Below are 21,031 nucleotides of genomic sequence, written 5' to 3' on the forward strand. Positions count from 1 at the left end.
TTTCTCCGTAGTATATAGTGAGCAGTACACACACAGAGAGAGAGAGAGAGAGTTTTCTAAAGGAAAAGCCTGGCAACGAGCAACTCGCTACTCTGCGAGCGGCCGAGTTGATTGTTCTTGCGTCCGTTCTCGTGAAATATGTATCAAGACGGTCCACCACTCAATGTACCGCCCTTGATACCGCCCATTATGTCCCCCACATACAGAAAGGCAAAGCTGAAGAGAGAGAGAGAGACCGCCGTTATAGTAGCCGTAGCCCACATGACTGTTTCCTAAGTAGTAAATATTAGAGGACAACAGTCCAACCGACTGATTCACTCTAGACAATTGTTATAGCACCAGTACAGCCAGCAGGACTCTGTCCACAATCGATAGACGCCTTTGCTCAAGTGGAATCCCGACTTGATAGCAGGGCCGCCTACGTCTCCGCGCAATTCCAGCATCGAATCCGGCCGTCGAAAGAAAACCAATGGCACTTTGGTACTATGTATAGTTATGCTGTCGCTGCATACGTGAGAAGACATCACGTACTATTGCTTATGTAAGCCCACTTCCACAATTCATTTTGATTTTTTTTTTATTGTCTTACATATCGATTGTTTCATTCGATGTCGTAAGAAAAAGTTAAACTCTTCTCCGGAATAGCAAGTTTTGGGTCGTGTTCATAATTCAATATTTCTTCTTAAAATTAGTTGCATAATAAAAGCTTTTTCCAGTATCACCGTGAGGAATAGTCAAGCGAATAGGGCAATTTTTTCCGGCCTATCACAACTATACAGCCGGTCGTCGTGGACGAAAGGCTCTCTCTTCCTCCCTCATCCACCCGAGACAGCGTGCTGGAGCTCACGCATGACTACAGTTAACTCTTGAACCCACTTGACCGCTCTTGGCCTCACTCGCTTTTCTTTTTTTTCTCATTAGCGACTCGGATTGCCCTGAATGCTATACATTAGTGCCACGACGCTGGGCGTGGTCCGATGCTCGACGCTATTTCTTTGCACACAGCCCCTCCCCGTCATGACGACCGGAACTAATTGCTTCGTTATCTCGTCATTGACATCTTTCCGTCGCTTCTTCTTCTTCTCTCTCCTACCCGTTTGTTACGGGAAAAGAACTATACAGAGAGGCATCACAACTATTGAATAGCTTCATCTAGATTGGACAATGCTACTTGTTTAAGAGAGAGTAACCAGGCGGCGGCCGCTCGCAAAGTTCTTGCTCTATTTACTACATCGCGTTGATGAGGGCCGTCACGCCCGACACACGCAAAAGATGAGGGCCGTACATGACAAGAGAGGGAGCCCTAGCTATAGGCTGGCTGATGTTTATATATTCACAAGTTTTCCTTGTTGAACGAATCGATGCTTTTGCAGCAGTCCAGTTGGGAGTATGGCACATTAGACGTATAGGCCAGCCGGTCACGCTCTTCTTAGGGAAACGCGATACTCAACTTGGGTTAGCGGGGCGTCCATTTCGACGGGATTATTCAGATCATCCAGATACGGCCATAATATGCCTTTGTTAGCAAAGTTATGACAACGATGATCAGCATATCTCTTGGTCAATAAATGGGGACCAGAACCGAAAAATATAGACAAAAACAAAATGCCAGTGTCGACGGACCGATTCCGTAATGTACTCGAGTTTGATCGATAGATTTATGCCATCGATGAAGAAACGAAATGATTCATTGCCATCATTGGGGGCAGGTTTCCGCTCCCTTTTATCACAACGCATCTCAACACTTGTAATCCCGTTGAAGAGAAAGAGAGAGAGTCCTTAATCCATTGCGCATCGACAGCTTGGTGGCGGGTTGATTGAATCAACAAGATGCATCAGTCTGGCGGCAGCCGATAAAGTCACGGGGCTTTTCTCCCGCCGTCGTCTCACTCTCCACTTTCAATTGGCAATGCCACAGGCGCGTGCAGGCAATACGCCACGGATGGCCATCAAGGACGAGCGTGAGGAGTCCAATGCAGCCAATTGTCGAATTGATTCCGCTCCACCCAATTTCGATTTCGCTCTTTTCTAGTAGTTCCGTCAAAAGATTCGTTAACTCTTTTTTCTCAGCCTAATAAAAAAGCTCTCCCTCATTTTTCTTTTCGTTCTTTCAATAGAGGAAATCAGAGAGAACAAAATCTTAAAAGATAAACCCCGACAAAGAAAGCGGAAGAAGGCCGTGGCTCTTTTTTCCAAGTCACCCCCTCCCAGCAGCGGCACGCATCAAGAACCATTTGATGTCGTATAGATTGCATTGCACGAAGCGCTAGTTCAATCGATATCACCAATTCTTTTGGTGTCGACAGCTGTCGGCTCCAGAATCCATAATTCAACTTATTATTCGATATATATTTTTCCCCAGCCTTTTTTTATCCGGAGGATAGAAGATGGATTTTTCCATCTTTATTCGGTTCCGATTGAGTGCCTTATCAATTTGTCACTTTCGACCGCTTTAAGCCTGTTATGATTGACTTCACAGGGTACGGATAACTTGGCGTCGGGCACATAATTATGTAAAATCGAAATGTATAAGCAGAGAGAACCGTCACGTCTTTTTCGTCTATATAGCTTTTGGGCTCTTCCAACTTTGATGTCTCTATATCTTCAGCCTTCAAATGGGAGAGGTACAGTACATAGCCGAGCATACGGAATGAATCCCATTTGGTGGGCGGGTTACAACATTTTCGCCAACTGCGATGAGTTTTATTCGTCTGCTTTATATCCGCATCTTGATGAGCTGTAACCACCCCCATACGTGACGTGTTTCATCTGAATTTGATAACTGCAGTAGAATAAGGCCCATGTTCATGGCGAATGGGCATCTCTTGCACTGAAGAAAAAGAAACGACAATTCCTTCCGTTCCATTTTCAATTTCGTGGCGCGCGCCCCCCCCCCCCCCTCTTTCATATTTTTCATCTAATTCATCCGCGTGCCGGATGACGGAACGACTCGCATTTGAAAATCGCCCAACTGTGGCGTTCCCTTTTCGGCTGCCGTTACAAACTCCTCCGTTGAACGTTATCTCTGTGATGTGTTGAATGGGGAAAAGCGTCTGGTTGGGAGACTACTCCGCCCTCCGCCCGTCTGCGATGCGCGTGCTCGGCCGAGCATCTCGGTCCATCATTGCCTTTTCTAAGAGCGCCGCTACTGCTATACCCGCTTTCTTTTATAGTGTACAGCATATCGTGTACATGTATATAGGCTGGATGGCACCCTATTTGAAACTCGTCGTCTTTAGATTTCATTTCTTTATTTTGTTTTTCAATCTCCTCCGACTGCTCCTCGCTTCTTTTCTTCTCGGTTCACATCCAGACTTGCTCTCCAATGTGCATGTTTATGCTGTAGGCCTATTTATTTGATGATAACGGGCTCCCATCCTGCGTCATTCCTTTTCATTCGCTTCGTTCTTCTTGACTATTCCGTTTTTATTCGGATTTTGTTTTTTTATATTTATTGCATTCTTATTCTTTTCGCCTCCGTCGTCATGACGACCCGACTCTACGGTATAAACTGTACTCTCCGTGTCTCGCCCGGTCTTCTTATAGGGTTCTCCTCGTTTTCGCTCCAGCAAACAACAAAAGACGTCAGCAAACTTCTTTCTTTTTCTCCACCAGCCAAATCTCAACCCTCTCTCTTGTCTCTTTTTTTTTCTGTTATTTATTTTATTTTTTCCCTCCTTTTTTTTTAAATTTGAAAAGACATTCCACTTACTGGTTTCTCCTTGGATCCTGTTCGTTGGTTCAAAGCCTTTCTATCTTTCTCAAAACTTTGTTGTGCGATATGTACATTTTTCTCTTTTTTTTTCGGCTGCTGAATGTCGTTATTTATACACGTCTACTGAATGACGTCGACAATTTCGGATAGGAGGGATAGAGAGGGATAAAAAGAAATGCAGTCTATATGCGCTCTAGATTTGGTTCTTTTATTTTATTCCGGAGCGAAACGGTTAGCATCCATCCAAAAGGAAACTTGGACACTCCCGAGGAATACAATCACGGTACGAAGCCAAAAAAAAAAAAAATAAATAAAAATAAGAGACAAAACAAAACGACTATGGAATTGCCATCGATGATTCAATTACTGAGCGGCAATAGCAGAAGAAGCTGCTGCTGGACTTGGCGTCGTGCCGTCGCTCTTTGGTTCAGTCGATCCACCAATTCTCATCGTCGTCTTTTATTTTTTTTTTTTTGTATTTGTGCAATTGTTTTCTGATGGGCTCCTCCTGGACTGCCCCCCTTCACTCTCCGCCCCCACCCGATTTTGATGACCTAAGTTCTCGATGACGTCCACCATTATGCGGAAATGATCAATGTAAACACGTAGTTGAGATAACCTCCAGTATTGTCGCGAGGCTCAAGTCATTTGTGGCCGATGGAGGATGCAATTCGAATTCATGGTGCCATATAGAAGAGATCCGCTCGGTTTACGCAACGCCACTCTAATTCGACGTTATGTCTCTTGGTGGCTCCGAGGATGACGTCACTACGGTACCGTCCAACGTCGCGGCCATCCCATCCATCTTGCCATAGAAATTCTAAACACACGGGTCATTTTTCCCGTCGAGTCAGAAAATAAGAAATCGGGACTTTGTGATTGTCGTGGCCCTTTTATCTGACGATGGGGGCAAGGAGGGAGCACCAACAAGTCGCTCCTGCTTTTCCAATACGTCGCGTGAGTGATGACTCTGGAAGAAAACCATCCATTTCCTTGTGTACAATACTCGTTACAGTGTAGACTGCACACAACTATCCAGTCGTTGCCATTCTGGACCGGATGACATGCGCTGGATAAGACAGTTTGCTCCGTGACGAATGGTTTAGATTTTGTGGGGGGGGACGCGGGGGGGACCAGACGAAACGACGACGGCGAGTGCTACTGGTAAGCAGAAGGAGCTGGTAAGGCGAGCTGGGACAGTATTCAAGCGAACCCCGGTGGTGATATAACAAATCATCCATCATTGGGTGAAAGGCTATATCCGTATCAGCTCGCGTGCAGTATATCCAACGCGCCGGCCGGGCCCACAATATATTCTCGTCCGTCGCAGCTCTTTATTTGATAGTCCCCCCCGACTGGCCGTGGCACTAATTCACCAACACGAAGCCTTGCATTCGTATGTGAATCATCTTTAAGTCATATATGCATTTAGACGAATATTCCAAATCACACTTGTAAGTCTGCGAGATATATCAGCCGCGCGACCAAACGGCTCCGGCTGGTCTGCTGAGATTGGATGAAGTTTTGCGGATGGGTATTATATTTGGCTTATATCACGGAAGCTTATGGCAAGTTGAAGCTCCATCTAGGCCTTCCTAATGAGAATTCTGAATTATAATTCCTTGAAAAAAGACTACTGGTAGATAGTACTTTGGTTCGTCACACAAAACGGGAATAAATGCCTAACCTGATGAGGGACGACATGTAGATGATGGTGAATAAGACAAAAACTCCTTTCGCCCTCATTTCCCGTGGCCACACTGGTCACGTCATGGTCTCTGTTAAGAGATGGAGTATAGAGATTGCTGCATATTACAGACTTCGTTAACTTTGAATAATCTTCTCCGTGTAGAGGAGGGTCCCTCTTGAAACCCCCCTTGCGGTGGCATTGCTAACAAAGGACCACAACTCCATTTCTCCGGTAATTAAGAATTTGTCGCACAGGGGGAGGCGACACAAGATGGATCGGTACCTCATTTCTTCTTTGTATAGTCTGAAGCAAGCGACAACAAAAACAACAGCAATCATCATCGTACCTTCGTATTTTGAAAAAAAGTGGAATTTGTCCTGTCGTCAAAGAAGATGAAACGACAACTTGGTGACGCCCAGGCATGGGATCGTTCAATTCAAAAAAATTTCACACATCAAAGATCGTGCACGCGCTTGGCTGACGGCAGTTATCGTATAGAGCGGACTCATCTCCAACAATCTCATCGTCAAAGAGAAAGAGAAGGATCCCAGGTGACGATAACGATGGTGACGACTGACGAGACCGATGCCTGTCCTTATCGTTGCTGCCGTCTCGCTCCCGTGCGCCGGATTCCTCCCTCGTTGCAGTAAACAAGAAACGATTCCCAAGCCCCCGTGACGTGCGGAGAAAGTCGGTTCAGTTCCACTCCATTCCCAAGTGGCAAATAATGATGTCGCTCTTCGGGCCGTTCTTGATTCTCCTTCTCGGCCTCCCCCTTCTCGCCCCCCGAATCCACCGCAACACCCCCGCCGCTACTGCAGCTACAGCGCACTACTCAACTCGGAGTCATATTGACTTAAAGAGATCCCGAATTCTTATCACTCTCTGTGCGCAGTCCCTTTCATTTCCGAGAATGACCACTCTTTAAATGGTTACCTCCGCCGTCCAAGTTGCGATGTGACTAAGGTCGAGATCTTGTTTGAGCGTGGAGGGCAATCAGCAATCCTCCAATCACTGAAAAAAGACACTTGGCGGTCCCAGTGGTATGTTAGGCCTTCCTTCTAAAACCAATTTTATACGATTTTATGTTTTATGGGCAATACGTTATTCCGCCTTGTTTATTCCTTGTTCTATTTGAAGAAATTTTATTTTACGCACTGAACACAAGAACGTAGACGAAAAGCGATACCTGAAAAAGAAAAACATGCATTAAAGAATGCTTTTTTTGTCTGCACGTATTTCTAAAATGAAGTTGCACTCGTACTGGCTGGTTTACAGGCAGACAATCATGTTAGTCACGGGGAAGATATCTTTTACATGTAATACTGACTCGATATGTATAGCAATGGAGCTATTAAGTGCAACTGCGACATTGAGCTCAGTTCCTAACCATCAGAGTACACCAGTCGTATTATGCTGTACCATAACATTAACAATAAACTGAAGGGCAATAGATAGGCCTATTGTGTATGGAATAAACTTGCTGTGTTTTGGAAGTTGGTTCCGGTCGATAAGCAAATGAGGAGAACGGGAAATAACAGTCCCGGAGTCCCCAAAGGCCCGCACGCGAGGAATGACGGAAGACAATGCAATTGTGCATAATCATGATAAACAATGACGGCGCAATAACACATAACAACAACAACGGCGATAATGTCACCACCACGACAAAAGATCGTATGACGAGTAAGCAATAAGTCTTGTCTTTCCCCTTTTATTCAAACTCGGGTTGCAATAACGGTTTATAGTTTCCTCGTGAAATGCGAAAAACCTGACAAGATAAGGGAAACAAATATGCAATGAATTTGTTTATTGTTTTCTTCTTATTTCTCCTTTTGCGCTCCAGACGATACTTTCCTCTTTTAATGGGGAAATTGTTTTCCCCTCCCTTTTATCCCCGGAATTTTCCCCAAGCAAGTCGATCCCGAGTGGGACGGTTCTATATAACCCAATGTGAATAAGACTTTGGCTGCAGCAAATGTACAGTGCAGTACGTAGTATATATTTATCTAATAGTGTTTTATATGAAACATGCAGGCGCTCTATAGCTGCCGGGTTGAATGGTAAATGGGAAAATAAGAGATGTTGAACGCTGACGAAAGAAGGACCATATTTCATCTGGCTTCGGGTGTCGGGTGATGATCGCCCCTCTCTCTCTTGCGCTCTCCTTCATCTTCCTTAGCTTCCGGGGAAAAAAGGCGGCACAGCAGACCGGGGAGGGAAGATACATGAAGAATGACTTTCACTACTCGCCCCTTTTTAGACTACTTATTTATTTCTTTTCTTCGCCTCCTCAAGTTCCTCCCAAGAACCCATCGCATTGCCTCTCTGTTATTCTGCTATCGTGTGAAACACTTTCTAAGCTAGTAGGCTCATCTAATATTCAAACGCTCGATCTCGTCGTTTTCGGCCAAAACGATTATTCGATTGCTTTAAATCTTATTCGATCAAAATCCAAACCTCAAAGAAACCGTGCCTCTTGTTGAAGCAGTATTCACAAATCAGGACAGCTTTATAGGGATAACTTGGAAAACTTAGAAAAATAAGGTTTTATAGGGCATCTAGGCGGCGGCCGTCCATGATGTAACTTTGGGCGGTCGTGGGTGTTGTGGCTCTGTCACGCTTTATGTCGGCTTAATACAACGCGTAGCGCAACTTTTCCATAACCCCCGAGATGCCCAACTCGAGGGAGCGCTTTTTACGTACAAAAGTCGGCCGACCGAGTGGCGTACAATCACCGCAGATTGCGTCTAATAAAAGAAGATGGAATACATCAAAAAGTCAAAACGGAAGGACGAAAAGAAAGCCGATCCAATTTCGGTTGGGCAAAGGATTTTTATTTTATTTTTTATTTTATTTTACTCGGTGCTGTTGAAGCGCGTACAAGTCAACACTGTGGTCGAACGTCTAAACTTTATGTGGTGCAATCAAAAAAAGAAAATACCGACTTAAAGTGGGGAAAAAAGGATCTGGCGAACTTTGTGTTCGGACTTTGGAACATCTTTCATTCTGATACAATGAAACATCGACGCGAACTGTATTTGTCATTCAACTCTCTATATATTGTTGTTCCACACTTCCATTAACTTCCTCATCCCCCTCCATCGCCCTTCTCGTTTCTATCGCTGTTGTCGTCTTCCATATTTTCGTATCATATCCTCCGTTCCTTTTTTCTCTCCACCAGCACGAAAGCCATCACTAAGTTAAGCCAAAGAACTTCTATTCCGGTCACCGCATGCTGCTGCTGCTGCTGCCGCTGTCCTTGTAACTTTCCGGAGCGCGGGGCATCCGGCAAGTTGAGTCTCTAAGAGGAAGTGACAGATTCATAGCAGTCGCAGTTGAGAGACGATGTCTAATAAATACACCAGAAAATGGAGGGTTGGGGGCGGGGGAGAAACGTCTGAGAATAATGCACACACCAAAATAAAAATGAAAAGTGGATCCTGATATGGATTTGGACTCTTTCGTTGAATCGTTCAGGCGCATGATGGACTGCCTGGCGGAGGCGTTCTTTTCGCCTGATTCCGTCAAGCGGCGACCAAGGCCATGCCCACCCGTCCAACAGACAATTTATTGCCATCCACTATTTCTGCTATATGCGCTTTAGCGTAGTGGCTGCTCCTATACTAGTGGATGGGCCTGGTTCTCTCGACGAGTTTGAGACAAAGGCAGTCACTCCAGAAACGAAAGTACGTCACAAGTTATTCCTTCAAAAAATAACAACAACTCGGAATGAAATGCGATGGCGATAAGATGACATTTTTTCTCCTCGAAATGTATTCCTTTGTGAAATTCACGCTGCCGTTGTCTACAAAGGGACGTAACGGACGTATGGTGGAAAGAAAGAAAATTGAAATTCCCCGGAATTGGAATGTATAGATAATAGTTTCTCCAGCTTTTGTGACATGTCATTTCCAAAACATCAGGCCTGTTGCATATTGAAATGGTCCTTTCACCTGCCGACTTCTCCCGGCATTATTCACTATACGATGTGAATTATGTCGTTCCTCCTATCTCATATGTACCATGTCTTATTCCGACTTACTCTTGGCGTGCATTGCAATAGAAGGTATCCGAAGAAAGTCCTTGGGAATTCAGAAAGATTTGTTTCCGTGAACCAGTTGACCCGGTTCCTATACAGTTCCAACTCCAAGTTCTGGTGCAGCTTCACTTATTTAGGACGTAGGTACTCGACAATCTTCCAAGTAACTGCGTAATCACTTAATGTCCACTCCGTTTCGGACCTCATTTTGGCAGTCTGAAAATTGCATAACCCTTAAGGATTACTCGGAGGGAAGCGAACGGTGATGATATTAGGCGAAATGTGGGAATTTCAAGGGACTCCAAATTAAAATCGAAAGTACTTCATTATTAGTTCCTCCCGATTCGAACGCCATTTCCCATCTTAGATATGTTTGCAAATGGTGATGGTTAATCGAAACGCAGCATACTCTCTCTCTCTCTCCGCGGGCACCGTGTTTATCGATCGAACACGAGTCTCTCTTTCTACCCCCCTCTCCACTCTCCTGCTCTAAAAGGATCCTCCTCCCTTTTTTTTTTGTCATATTACTCAAATTTATTTCAGTTTCTTTTCGCGCTCACATCCGCTCAATAGACAATCCGGCTTTTCCTACGGATTACGTCAGACTGGATGGCTAAATAGAAGTTATACGTTTGCATTTCGACAGTACTGACTGCGTGGCTGCTTTGTAGCGACTGTGGCCTCGCGCGTCGTAACTTTTCGCCAGTCCCTCGCCCAATTCCCAACGACTCGGCTGGAATGTTCGTGAATATATTAAGCAGGGACTCAGTGGCACATATTAAACAGGTTTCACGTCTCTACATTGAAAATCCCATTTTACCTCATTACCTCATCGCCCCTGATGATCTCGCAACATATTCTACCGTTATCATTATCTACAGTAGTGCTTCATGATCCTGTCAGGACACTTGAAATTTAAAAAGACAACAAGACTAGGGATTTTCAATCGTTAAATAATCAGCAGTTCGTTCCTCCTGCGTATCCCTGCTGTCCGTTTTTTAATCCACGGCATAATGGCAGTGCTGCTAATTTTCAATCCTGCATTGATTGTCTTTACTTTGATGTGGAACGCCTCGTGGAGAGAAACAGGAAATTACCTTATTTTTTGAAATTAGAAAAAGTGACGTTGAAATTTGTTTAAAAAGTTCCTTAATGAAAGTATAGACGCGTCAGAGGAAGAAGCGTAGGAGTAGAAATTGTTGAACGTACCCAATTTCACCGGTACAATGTTTGACGACAAACTTCCTCCAACTTTGACGTTTTCTTCTCAACTTCCAACCGGCTGTAACTAATTACGCTATGATTTTATTTTTGAATTTACAGGTTGTGCGTCATGTTCCTAGTTCCGAGTACGGCTTTTGTCGCGGCCCTTTTATTTGCTGTCCATCCAATCCACACGGAAGCGGTGAGTCTTATTTTTTCCGTAATCAAACGCGGCCCTTTTTTCTTCATCCACTATCAACACAGCTGCCCTTAAATCTCTCACAATGTCTCATTTCACTGAATAGATTCAGTCATCGGAGTGACATTGACTAACACAAGAGAAAAATTTAGAAGCGTATTGTCAAGTGCCACACGTGCCTTCCATACTTATCCAGTTGCGGAAGAATTGGAAATAGGGGGGTAGGCATCAACATAAATGGATAAAAGACGAGATGAATTGTGGAGGGTGATGCTGTGCTGGGACTATCTCTACACCAGCCGACTCTACTTGGTTCTTTGATCCAATCAGGCCGCGTGCCCGATAGTGGACTCGGCTAGACGGGGCAAAAGGGAATTGAACTATTGAGGGGCCGATTTCGTAAAAAGGAAAAAAAGGAAAAGAAAAGAGAATTTGTGTTGTGGTGGGGTGGCTAGCAGGGTCTAATCATTCGCGTGAACTGCATGGCACGCGCGTGCAGAGCCGATAGTTTTCACTATTGCGTTACACGTGCCTGTTTCTCCGACGGATTTAATAGGTAAGCTGTAAACTGGGGAAATAAGCGCTGGAAAATTGTTGATCGAGCAGGAGGGCTCTACTTGTAATCGCCATCAACTTGATTGAGTCGTAAGCCTCGACCTCTTTTTTCCCTTTTTTTTAGAGCAAAGCAACTGCTTACTTTTTAATGCAAGCGCACGCAGCGACGTCGCTTTGTCTACCTTTCAGGCCGCTCCCTCAAACCCTGCGATTGATTGATAAGTTCGTTCGTCTGAAATCCCCACCCCTCCACCATTCCCCACCTCCCAGTTCACATGTTAATTCTACGAAAAAAAAAACTGTTCTCTTTTTGATCAAGAATAATTCCCTAGGCCTATTTAATTCCCAGCTTTTGCGTTTCCCTTTGATTGGGCTCGAATCCCGTGGCGAACAAAGCGGCAGACCTAGGTAATTTCCCCAATCACTATAGCGCTGATATTGATTAAAAGTTTTGTTGTCTAGAACTCGAGGATCACAGAGGAATGGGAAGACGCCAGTGAGGTATAGCACCGAAAGAAACATCACTACTTTGCAAGCCTAACGGTTCGTGTGGAGAGAGTGGCACGACGCACGAAAAAGTCTTTGTAGATGAGCATTTGTTTTAAACCGGCGGCAGAAGGTAGGGACGCTTTTAGCGGTGCCAGAATTATGTACAGCCAAGTGAGGATTGGCCCTCTCTCCTTACGACTTGAATTAGGTAGTAGTTGCCGGCGTTACTATTGTATATAGGTTCAGGGAGTTGGTTGTTGTATGAGGCTGTTGAGCTGGGTGTATTGTATCATATGGGTTCGCTTCATCATCACGCCAATGCCGAATTAAAGTTCAACGAATCTGAGCTGATTCACGTCGTCAGCCAGCCCAACAAAAGTCTCATTGCCATGATTTCATTTTCTATTCTGAGCTGGTCTGAGCAAGAGGGCTTTAGCCGACGTAGTTTTAATCATTGATCCATCCTGATGTTTCATGTATATTTGATTTTATTTTTAGGTGACTGGGGTGGTGGGACGAGCCGAGCTACTCTCGGCCGCCTTTTCCCTGGTGGCTTTTCTCGTTTACAGCAAGAGCATCGGCCGATCGGGAAAAACAGGTACTGCGTGCGTTAGATATCTAAGTACTATTTGTGGGGGATATCATTTATTCCATCACGTGGGAGTTTGGTTGGGAAGTCATCAATTATTAGCCTCGGTGAGTCGTTTCTATCTGATTTTCTTGACCTTATCCCATTATTCAACGCAAGGTTGGAGCGGAATAGCTGTGACAATTGCCCTGGTCACCTGCGGCATGCTGTGCAAAGAGCAGGGCATCACGGTCGTCGGCATCTGCCTCATCTACGATCTCTGTGTTGTCAATAAGGTAAAAAGACCCACAGTTTACATGAATTGAATAGAGTACCATATGTCTGCTAGTTTTCCAATCACGCGATCCCCTCCCGGAAATAGAGACACTCTTGTTGACAATATTCGTGTACTGTACCCCGGCGGCTGTTGACGTTCACCCTCTCGGTAACTGTTTGAACAGGAGATTTAAAAAGACGTGTGCTTCGAGTGAACTTGTTGGAGTGATACAATCAAGTATTTATGCATGACAGAGTGATTCGTTCCTCGCGGCCAAACTGTTTAGTTTGTTCCGGTGACTATACATAGGCTAGATACACTTATCGTTCTCCCCCGAGTTTTGTCAGCGGTGACGTTCACGGTTCACGGGAAAAAAGGAGGGAGGAAAAGGACGAGAACGAACGAACATGAAAAGGAACGTGCATCTTGCTGGGGTGCAAAAAAGGAAACCCTTGTCAATCACATTGTGTATAGTTTGTGTAACAAAAGTCAACGCCTCCTTTACCAACTCGACTGAACGCTCCGTGGCAACACCCATCGCTCTACAGTGCATGTAGAATACTTGATTCGAGCTCCTTTTCTCCTTTGACCTTTTACAGGGTCGTCTATAACTTTATTGAACAATGTCGGATTGCCCTCGAGCACTGAAATCAATTCTAATCGATATGTTTTCATTATTTCGGTGACAGCTGTATGGCAATCAACTATTGAAAGTCGTCAAGGCTTCGCTTGGTGCTGGTGGACAGTTGACGGGATCAGGGCCCAGCCACGTCGGGAGTAAGGCGCTACATCTAGCCGCCGTCAGTTGCGGCCGGACTCGTTCCATTTTCCCGCGTACCGCTGTTCTGACCATGTCGACGTTGGCACTCCTGGGAGCCAGGATGTACGTCATGGGATCCCAATTGCCCGTCTTCACTCGGTCAGTTTGTCTAATTGCACTTTGCCGTGTTTCTTCTTTTTTGTTTTTGTTTTGAGGCCTCATTAAAAAAGGTTTTATTTTCTGCAGGTTCGATAATCCGGCTTCAGCCTCTTCGTTTCCTAGTCGTCACTTGACCTACAATTACCTAGCTGTACTCAACGCCTGGCTGCTGACCTTCCCGTCGTCACTCTGCTGCGATTGGACGATGGGCACTGTTGCCCTTGTCGAATCAATGACTGACCCACGTAATCTTGCCACTCTTCTTTTCTTTTTCCTCGCCTTCCGATTCGTTTGGGCGGCTTTTTTCCAAGGAGACCCGGTCATCATCATGGTATCGTATTCCCAACTTACGTGTTCATCTTACTATTATCGTCTGTAACACCCGATTAAATTCGACAGGCTTTCTCCTGGATGGTGTTGCCCTTCCTACCGGCGTCCAATTTGTTTTTCCCCGTCGGCTTTGTCGTTGCGGAGCGTGTGCTCTACATACCATCCATGGGTTTTTGCATTATGGTCGCTTACGGATGGTCCAAGTTAGCTGGCTACACTAAACCAAGGTTTGATTGGATTTCGTTTGTAGAATGCTAGTTCAGTTAACCTGAGAAAGGAATGACGATTGGTGCATTTCAGTTGGACGAAAGCAGTTCATTTGGGTTTCTTGCTCCTGTTCGTTTTCCACGGTCTGAAGACGTACACCCGCAACTTTGACTGGGAATCGGAGCAGGCCATCTTTAGTGCCGGTTTGAGAGTCAATCAGCGTAACGCCAAGTTGTTCAACAATGTCGGTCACGCCCTCGAAAGTCAGGCTCAGTACACCGAAGCCCTCGAATATTTTCTGCAGGCTGTCAAGTAAGGCGATTTGTAATACCATGCTACTGTAATATATTGTGCGCAAGCAATTCAATCAGCTTGTACAACCGTTCCATTGGTAATCTTATACCTAATATGACGTCTACTTGATGAAGGGTTCAAGATGACGACATTGGAGCCCATATCAATGTTGGCCGCACCTACAATAATCTGGGCCGGTTCAAAGAAGCCGAAGAAGCTTATCTCAAGGTACTGCACCCATTTCCTCTTGTTGGAAAGGGAATCAAAATCAAATTAATCCTTGTGGGAAACTTGATATGAACTGGTGTTGTGGCGATCTTAATAGGCCAAATCCTTGTTACCGAGAGCCAAGCCCGGTGAGAGTTACCAGGCCCGCATCGCTCCCAACCATTTGAACGTGTTTCTAAATCTGGCCAATCTGATTGCTCGCAATGAGACCCGACTCGGAGAGGCGGACGCTTTATATCGCCAGGCGATTTCGATGCGAGCAGATTACACTCAGGCCTACATCAACCGCGGAGACATCCTCATCAAGATGAACCGGTACAGTATATAGTTATATAGTAACATGGCGAGTTCATAGTCGTTGACGGTTTATGTTTCTCATCGACAATTTTGTTTTCCGCGGTAAATCCCTCAGAACGAAAGAAGCTCAGGAAGTGTACGAGAAAGCCCTGTTCTACGACAGAAACAATCCAGATATTTATTACAACGTAAGTTTCCGCTTTCGTCAAATTTACGCGAATGTGTCGACTCTTTTCAGTATGTCTGGCTAACTTTCTCTTTTATTTGACAGCTGGGAGTGGTTCTGTTAGAGCAAGGGAAGCCTAGTCAAGCTTTGGCGTATTTGGAGCGAGCGTTGGAACTGGAACCCGATCATCAAGCGTCTCTACTGAACTCGGCTATCGTCCTTCAAGAAATGGCCGCAAACGATAAAGGCCATCAAGATGTAAAATATCATTAAAACTCTAGACAAGCTTTACTGTCCTTCAACTTTTCGTCTGTTTTTGCAATTTGATTACATGTTATCCAGAACGCTGAATCGGATTCTTCGCAGAGTGAAGTCAATGTCGAGGTTACTCAGTGGCGCCGACGAGAAGCCACTAAACGTTTAAAACATTTGCTACAGCTCGATCCCATTAATGAAAGAGCTTTATTCAACCTTGGAATGTTGGCTATGGATAACGGAGACATGCCATCAGCCGAACATTATTTTAAAGTATACTCCCTCAAGCTAATAATAATACGGAGAGTCAAAATGTTTAATTAACTTTGAATTCTAGGGATCAGTGTTACTCAAACCAAACTTTCGGTCGGCTCTCTTCAATTTGGCCCTTTTACTCAGCGACACGGGACGACCGTTGGAAGCTGTACCTTTTCTCAAGCAGCTCGTTCATCATCATCAGGATCACATCAAAGGTCTTATTCTGTTGGGAGACATCTACATCAACAGCATGAAGGACCTCGAAGCTGCCGAAGGAGTAATATTACTTAAATATATTCAAGCGCTCGATCTGTTGTCTAATAGCCTTTTTTTGTGCGTGCACTTTCAGTGTTACATCCGAATCCTGGAGCTGGATCCGATGAATGTGCAAGGACAGCACAATTTATGCGTTGTCTACGTTGAGCGAGGAGACTTAAGTGCTGCTGAAAAGTGTCTGCAGCAAGCCCACCGATTGGCTCCTCACGAGGACTACATCGTCCGCCACCTGAATATCGTTCAGACGCGCATTGCCAAATTGATTGCCGCTCAGCAGAAAAAACAGCAGCAAAAGAAAATCGATAAGAAAGACCAGCATCTTTGATCATTGATCAATGCCATAATTTTACCCCAGCCATCCTTTACTCCACTCCAGATGATTGACGAGGCTTCTCCTGCCCATACTGATCCTTGTTAATATCTCCATGGCGCCTATCTTTGACTTGTTTATTCGATTAAGTGATCTTCAAACGCGAGTGGCATTTGGCGTGAGCTTTTGAGTCGTCTGTGTGTGTGTGTGTACGTATGTATGATTGCTGATTGCCTAGGTTGCTGACTGACATTCCAAGAACTCCATTTGCAAAACCAGATTCAGAGTCTTTGGAAAGGGACTGAACAACTTTTCATATCGCTTTACTTGTATCTCACCTTTTCCTTCAAACTACTATCTATTAATCAAGTCCAGATGTTTTAAGAGAGTACCAGAAAAGTATTTGGAATTTGCAGCTGATGAATTCAGGTTCAGTGTGAAGGTGCCTTGATATTTATAAATGTTGACAACATATGTGTGAAATACGGTGAGACATGAGAGAACAGAGAGAAATATTTGATTCACGCCATTATTTTTGTATGCTGGTAAAAGTGTTGGAGCTTTGCTATCTTTTGACCTTGTCCGGTCCGGTTGTCCGTTTTTTCTCGCGTGTACTATCACGCAAATTGGTGGGCGGCATATACTATGGATGAGAGGAGGCTTATTTACGTACGTCGCAGCTAAACCGCACAACCGTGCGCATTTCACTCGATTACAAAAAAAGGCCAAAACTGTGATATGAGCTTCATTTATGAAATAATATCCTTTCATCCTCGAAATCACAATCGGCATTTTGATCGCAAGTTCAAAGTGCCACTCCATATTTGTCCGTTCATCTTGTTTAGTTTTCGTTCTCGAATTCTAGTTTGTCTACTTTCACACTATCTATACCCAAAAATTCGCATATACCTATTTGTATATTTACGTGTATTTGATTCGAGATAAACGTTTTGAATCTATGAAAATCTATACGTATTTTTCTTTTCGTAATAATTTTAGATTTTAAGAAAAACCTCGCGATAAAACACAGGTGTTTTAAGTCTGACGAACAAGGCTTGGGAAAGGTATGCATATTACAATTTTAACTGGTTTTTAACTCCGTCATGGAATTTCAAAAAACTTATGAACACATAGGAGTGCCACTAGAGACTAGATATGGAAAAATTACTTTAATATTCGTTTCGAAAAGCAAGTCGGAATTTAAATTTACTGTACTTTCATTTTTAAACGAGTAAAATTAAATTTCTCTCCACGCACACAGAACTGTTTTTTAAACTTTAAATTTCCTATTTAATGAATAAACACCACCATAATGATCAATTTACGATCTGACATCTAATCAGAGGATTAAAAAAATGACAATTGACATTAAACAGAACGTAAACGGCTGGGCAGATGTGTATTGCCTTGTATGCAACAAACAGCACATATCCAGCTGGAATCACCCAGCACACTGAGAGAAACTCGCGATGTTCTCGTCCCATTTGTTTCTTTTCCAAGATCTTTTCCAAGATTAACCGAAAAAGATAACTAATAAAGAGGAAACAACAAAATGGAAATAGAAAATAAAGGGGGACTGTTCATCGTTGGTATCGATTATGTTTGCTGGCGTACTCAAGATTTTACCTTTTTTTGCACAAGACAAATTTAGATTTAAAATAGAAGGGATGAAAAAGATGGAGGATGATGAGGGCCTAACTGTAGCACACGGAAAAACAGAAACAAAAGGTGGCAACACTTGTTCAGTACCGCTGCTTTTTTTAAATCGCCTTTTTGGTTCTCAATATACAGACGTCCTTGCCTCAAGTGCTAATAAACCGATTACGAACATTAGAAAAAAAAAAGCTTACTTCCATTTTTGAAGAGAAAAAAGAATTTATCTGAAATGAATAAACCAGGAATGTCCCTTGTAAGAGCAGCGAGAGGACCCTCAAGTAGGATCAGAAGTGTTTGCCTTCCTTTTTCTTACTCTCGATGGAAGGGGGGCAAAAAAAAAAAAGATGAAAGGTGGCGAAGGAGGCCGAGAGGCAAGGATTACTAGAGCTGAAAAATATGAATTTGAAAATCTTGTTTCTTTTTATCTTCTTTTTTTTAGCGCGACGCATTTTTCAATTGGTTTGAAAGCCAGTCAAGCCCTTCGTAAAGTCCATCTCCACTGGTGGCACAGGTTGCTTGGATATACCAGTTACGGTTGCGCAGAGAATGAAGTCCAAGTTTATCTGTGATTTCGGCGGCGTTCATAGCGTTCGGCAAATCCTGAATACAAGGATAATAATGATGTCATTATTGTCAAAACATATTTGAAAATGAAAGACAAGTATACTTGTTTGTTTGCAAAAATAAGCAACACGGCTTCACGGAGTTCATCTTCGGCTAGCATCCTCATCAACTCTTCTCGGGCTTCACCAATACGCTCACGATCGTTAGAATCAACTACAAAGATGAGACCCTAGATTGTAATGGACAATTAGAAAAGTCACTCAAATTTTTAACTTAATAAACATACTTGTGTGTTTTGGAAGTAATGTCTCCACAATGGTCGAATTTTGTCCTGGCCACCAACATCCCAAACAGTGAAAGATATGTTTTTATATTCAACTGTTTCTACATTGAAACCTTGGGAATAAAAACAAATGACACAAAACTGCAAGTCAAATTTGCTGAAAATGAATAAATTACCAATTGTGGGAATTGTTGTGACGATTTCACCTAACTTGAGTTTGTAGAGAATTGTAGTTTTACCAGCTGCGTCAAGTCCAACCATCAATATTCTCATTTCCTTTTTGCCAAATAGGCCTTTGAACAGGGTGGCGAAAACGTTTCCCATTGCAAAGTTGGATGGAATAACTTAAGAATATAACCTAAAAAAGGAAGAATGGCAATTAGAATCACTGGAAAATGTTACAAAGAGATATCTCTGCTAACTAATGACTAAACTGAAGCTAGACATTGAGCAACTGTCAAACCCTTGCTCAACGCCGACTCGGTGAAGTTTGTGGAGTGGCAGAACCGACTCGACACGACATACAATTACAAGTGCTTCGCAAAATGGGCTAATTATTAATACACTTAGAAGTTGACATATTCGACTCTTTAGTAAATGTGGTGAAGGTAACTTACGGACTCTGAATCGAACGCAACGGATTCCAAAGAATGAACGAGCCCGAATTAGACTACGAGCAGAGGGTTAATAATGGCGGACGAAGACCTCTTTCAACTAGCTATTCAACGTTACGTTGCCACGTCAAAAAGTATGAAGTAGAAAAAGCTGTGCCCGACCCTCTTCTGGAAATCGTAGAGACTCGCCCACTCACCTTTAAGCTTGTCTCATGCGCTCCTAGTGACTAAAAACAAAAACACTATCAAAGAATTAGAACGTTAATTGTTAACTGCATGTTCATATTTGTCATTACAATTATTTGTAAAATTTATTTTCAATCAAGAGGATTGGATAGCTCATAATAGGATTTACCTTTTTTATACAAAATCAAGACATCTAGTACTATTATTAATAGTTGGAAGTTGTATACACTAGAGGCGTGAGTAAGAGAGACATTTTTTTTGGATAATGCTTGGATCGAATTTTATAGCACAGTCCAAGTCACGTGACTTGTTTGATTCCCACTCTATGGAGTATGTTGGAAGCCGATGCGCTTATTAACCATATGTTTTGTCTTTTAAAAAAAGGATTAAAGGCACTTTTCGTATTGTGCACGAACTTAACACGTCATCTTAGTAGATCCGTCTTCCTTGAAAAACGGCCGCCGACTGTTAAGAATGTTTGCATTAATCTGAACTATTTTGAGAAATGAAACCCGGCGAATTTGAAAATATAGTACATGGCACGAGAAAATTGAATGACGAGCCGGCATTGTGGCATAGTTGACACGTTAGTAACACGGATCTCTTGTCAGAACCCAACCGTTTATTTTAAACAGAAGTTGGTCATGTTTATTGACATATATTGACTTTGAGAGTTTAGAGTCTAATTTGGCATGATACAAGTTATAACGAACGCAGTGAGGTTTTGGGGGAGTAATCCTATTTCTGCTTTGGTCCCGTGACGTTTCCGGGTCTCACTGTTTTATTTGGCACTTTTCTTCTTCGAGCGTTTGTTTTACTTTTACATTTGCCCTTGCTAATAATCTTCACCTCTAAAATGTCATAAAAATATCAACTGTGCATCGTTTAATTATGTATGATATAAAAATATACGTTTTTTAGGCTGTAATTTGTTCTTGCATGCAACCATTGCGGGATTCAGATAGGTAAGCCCGTCGTTGCCGCAGACATTTTTCACGACTGAAGAATAGTTACATTCACGAATGTCAGGTCGAAGACAGCGTCCTTTATAAGCTATTCGAATCACTGAGAAAACCAAACAAATTCAACACGGATGGAACCATTTCCTAAAAAAGAATATTTCAAATACTGTTTCCAGGGCTAGCCTTATTATGGCACTGTAAAGCCTTCAGATTCGTGTAGGAAATCCCGTTAACCCCACAAAGTGGTTTATAACTTTTGGGAATTTTACAACTTGTTGCACCTACTACTAGTACAACTGAACAACACAAAATAAAGTATATTATAAATTCTTGATTGACAATTTATTTTTACCAAGCAACAGCGTTGTGCAATGCATCCTCTCTCGAAAAGGTTTGTACGCACTTTGCGATCAAAAGCAAGAAATGGAAGTCAAGACCTTTCATCCTTGAACTTTGATGTCAATATTCATAGCAATACAAGTTGATAG

At 43.3% G+C, this 21,031-nt stretch overlaps 3 protein-coding genes across 4 annotated transcripts in view; 1 reads left to right on the forward strand and 2 right to left on the reverse strand.

Annotated features, from left to right (window-relative positions):
- Positions 1–16,968, forward strand: part of LOC124328932 (protein O-mannosyl-transferase Tmtc3-like) — a 50,196-nt gene extending 33,228 nt beyond the window's left edge. For both annotated transcript variants that reach the window (XM_046787773.1, XM_046787774.1), the window contains exons 5-18: positions 10,771–10,852; positions 12,392–12,491; positions 12,642–12,757; positions 13,428–13,657; positions 13,745–13,988; positions 14,057–14,214; positions 14,288–14,506; positions 14,623–14,716; positions 14,814–15,031; positions 15,129–15,201; positions 15,285–15,437; positions 15,522–15,707; positions 15,772–15,969; positions 16,042–16,968. In XM_046787773.1, coding sequence (XP_046643729.1) covers positions 10,771–10,852; positions 12,392–12,491; positions 12,642–12,757; positions 13,428–13,657; positions 13,745–13,988; positions 14,057–14,214; positions 14,288–14,506; positions 14,623–14,716; positions 14,814–15,031; positions 15,129–15,201; positions 15,285–15,437; positions 15,522–15,707; positions 15,772–15,969; positions 16,042–16,293 — 2,323 coding nt within the window. In that variant the 3' untranslated portion in view covers positions 16,294–16,968. The remainder of the gene's footprint in view (positions 1–10,770; positions 10,853–12,391; positions 12,492–12,641; positions 12,758–13,427; positions 13,658–13,744; positions 13,989–14,056; positions 14,215–14,287; positions 14,507–14,622; positions 14,717–14,813; positions 15,032–15,128; positions 15,202–15,284; positions 15,438–15,521; positions 15,708–15,771; positions 15,970–16,041) is intronic.
- A 690-nt stretch (positions 16,969–17,658) lies between these two features.
- Positions 17,659–19,559, reverse strand: LOC124328958 (ADP-ribosylation factor 1). The gene is made up of 5 exons (XM_046787809.1): positions 19,399–19,559; positions 18,958–19,139; positions 18,785–18,894; positions 18,602–18,727; positions 17,659–18,534 (listed from the first exon to the last, which is right to left on the reverse strand). Exons 2-5 carry the CDS (start codon positions 19,103–19,105, stop codon positions 18,370–18,372), a joined length of 549 nt encoding a protein of 182 aa, XP_046643765.1. The 5' UTR covers positions 19,106–19,139; positions 19,399–19,559; the 3' UTR covers positions 17,659–18,369.
- Positions 19,560–20,183: 624 nt separating this feature from the next.
- LOC124328959 (serine protease inhibitor dipetalogastin-like) lies at positions 20,184–20,980 on the reverse strand. Its single transcript, XM_046787810.1, has 4 exons — positions 20,896–20,980; positions 20,711–20,839; positions 20,494–20,646; positions 20,184–20,432 (listed from the first exon to the last, which is right to left on the reverse strand). The coding sequence occupies exons 1-4, from the start codon at positions 20,918–20,920 to the stop codon at positions 20,320–20,322; spliced, it is 420 nt and encodes a 139-aa protein (XP_046643766.1). The 5' UTR covers positions 20,921–20,980; the 3' UTR covers positions 20,184–20,319.
- Between the last annotated feature and the right edge of the window lie 51 nt (positions 20,981–21,031).

This window comes from Daphnia pulicaria, chromosome 3 (genome assembly GCF_021234035.1).
Source record: "Daphnia pulicaria isolate SC F1-1A chromosome 3, SC_F0-13Bv2, whole genome shotgun sequence".
Taxonomy (NCBI): Eukaryota; Metazoa; Arthropoda; class Branchiopoda; order Diplostraca; family Daphniidae; genus Daphnia; species Daphnia pulicaria.

Coding starts and splice junctions, on each gene's coding strand:
- LOC124328958 (XM_046787809.1), bottom strand. CDS start 19,105: ATGGGAAACGTTTTCGCCACCCTGTTCAAAGGCCTATTTGGCAAAAAG. Junction 18,895..18,957: donor CACAACAATTCCCACAATTG/GTAATTTATTCA, acceptor TTTATTCCCAAG/GTTTCAATGTAGAAACAGTT. Junction 18,728..18,784: donor ATTACTTCCAAAACACACAA/GTATGTTTATTA, acceptor ATTACAATCTAG/GGTCTCATCTTTGTAGTTGA.
- LOC124328959 (XM_046787810.1), bottom strand. CDS start 20,920: ATGCATTGCACAACGCTGTTGCTTG. Junction 20,840..20,895: donor TTGCACAACGCTGTTGCTTG/GTAAAAATAAAT, acceptor TGTGTTGTTCAG/TTGTACTAGTAGTAGGTGCA. Junction 20,433..20,493: donor CAAATTACAGCCTAAAAAAC/GTATATTTTTAT, acceptor ATGACATTTTAG/AGGTGAAGATTATTAGCAAG.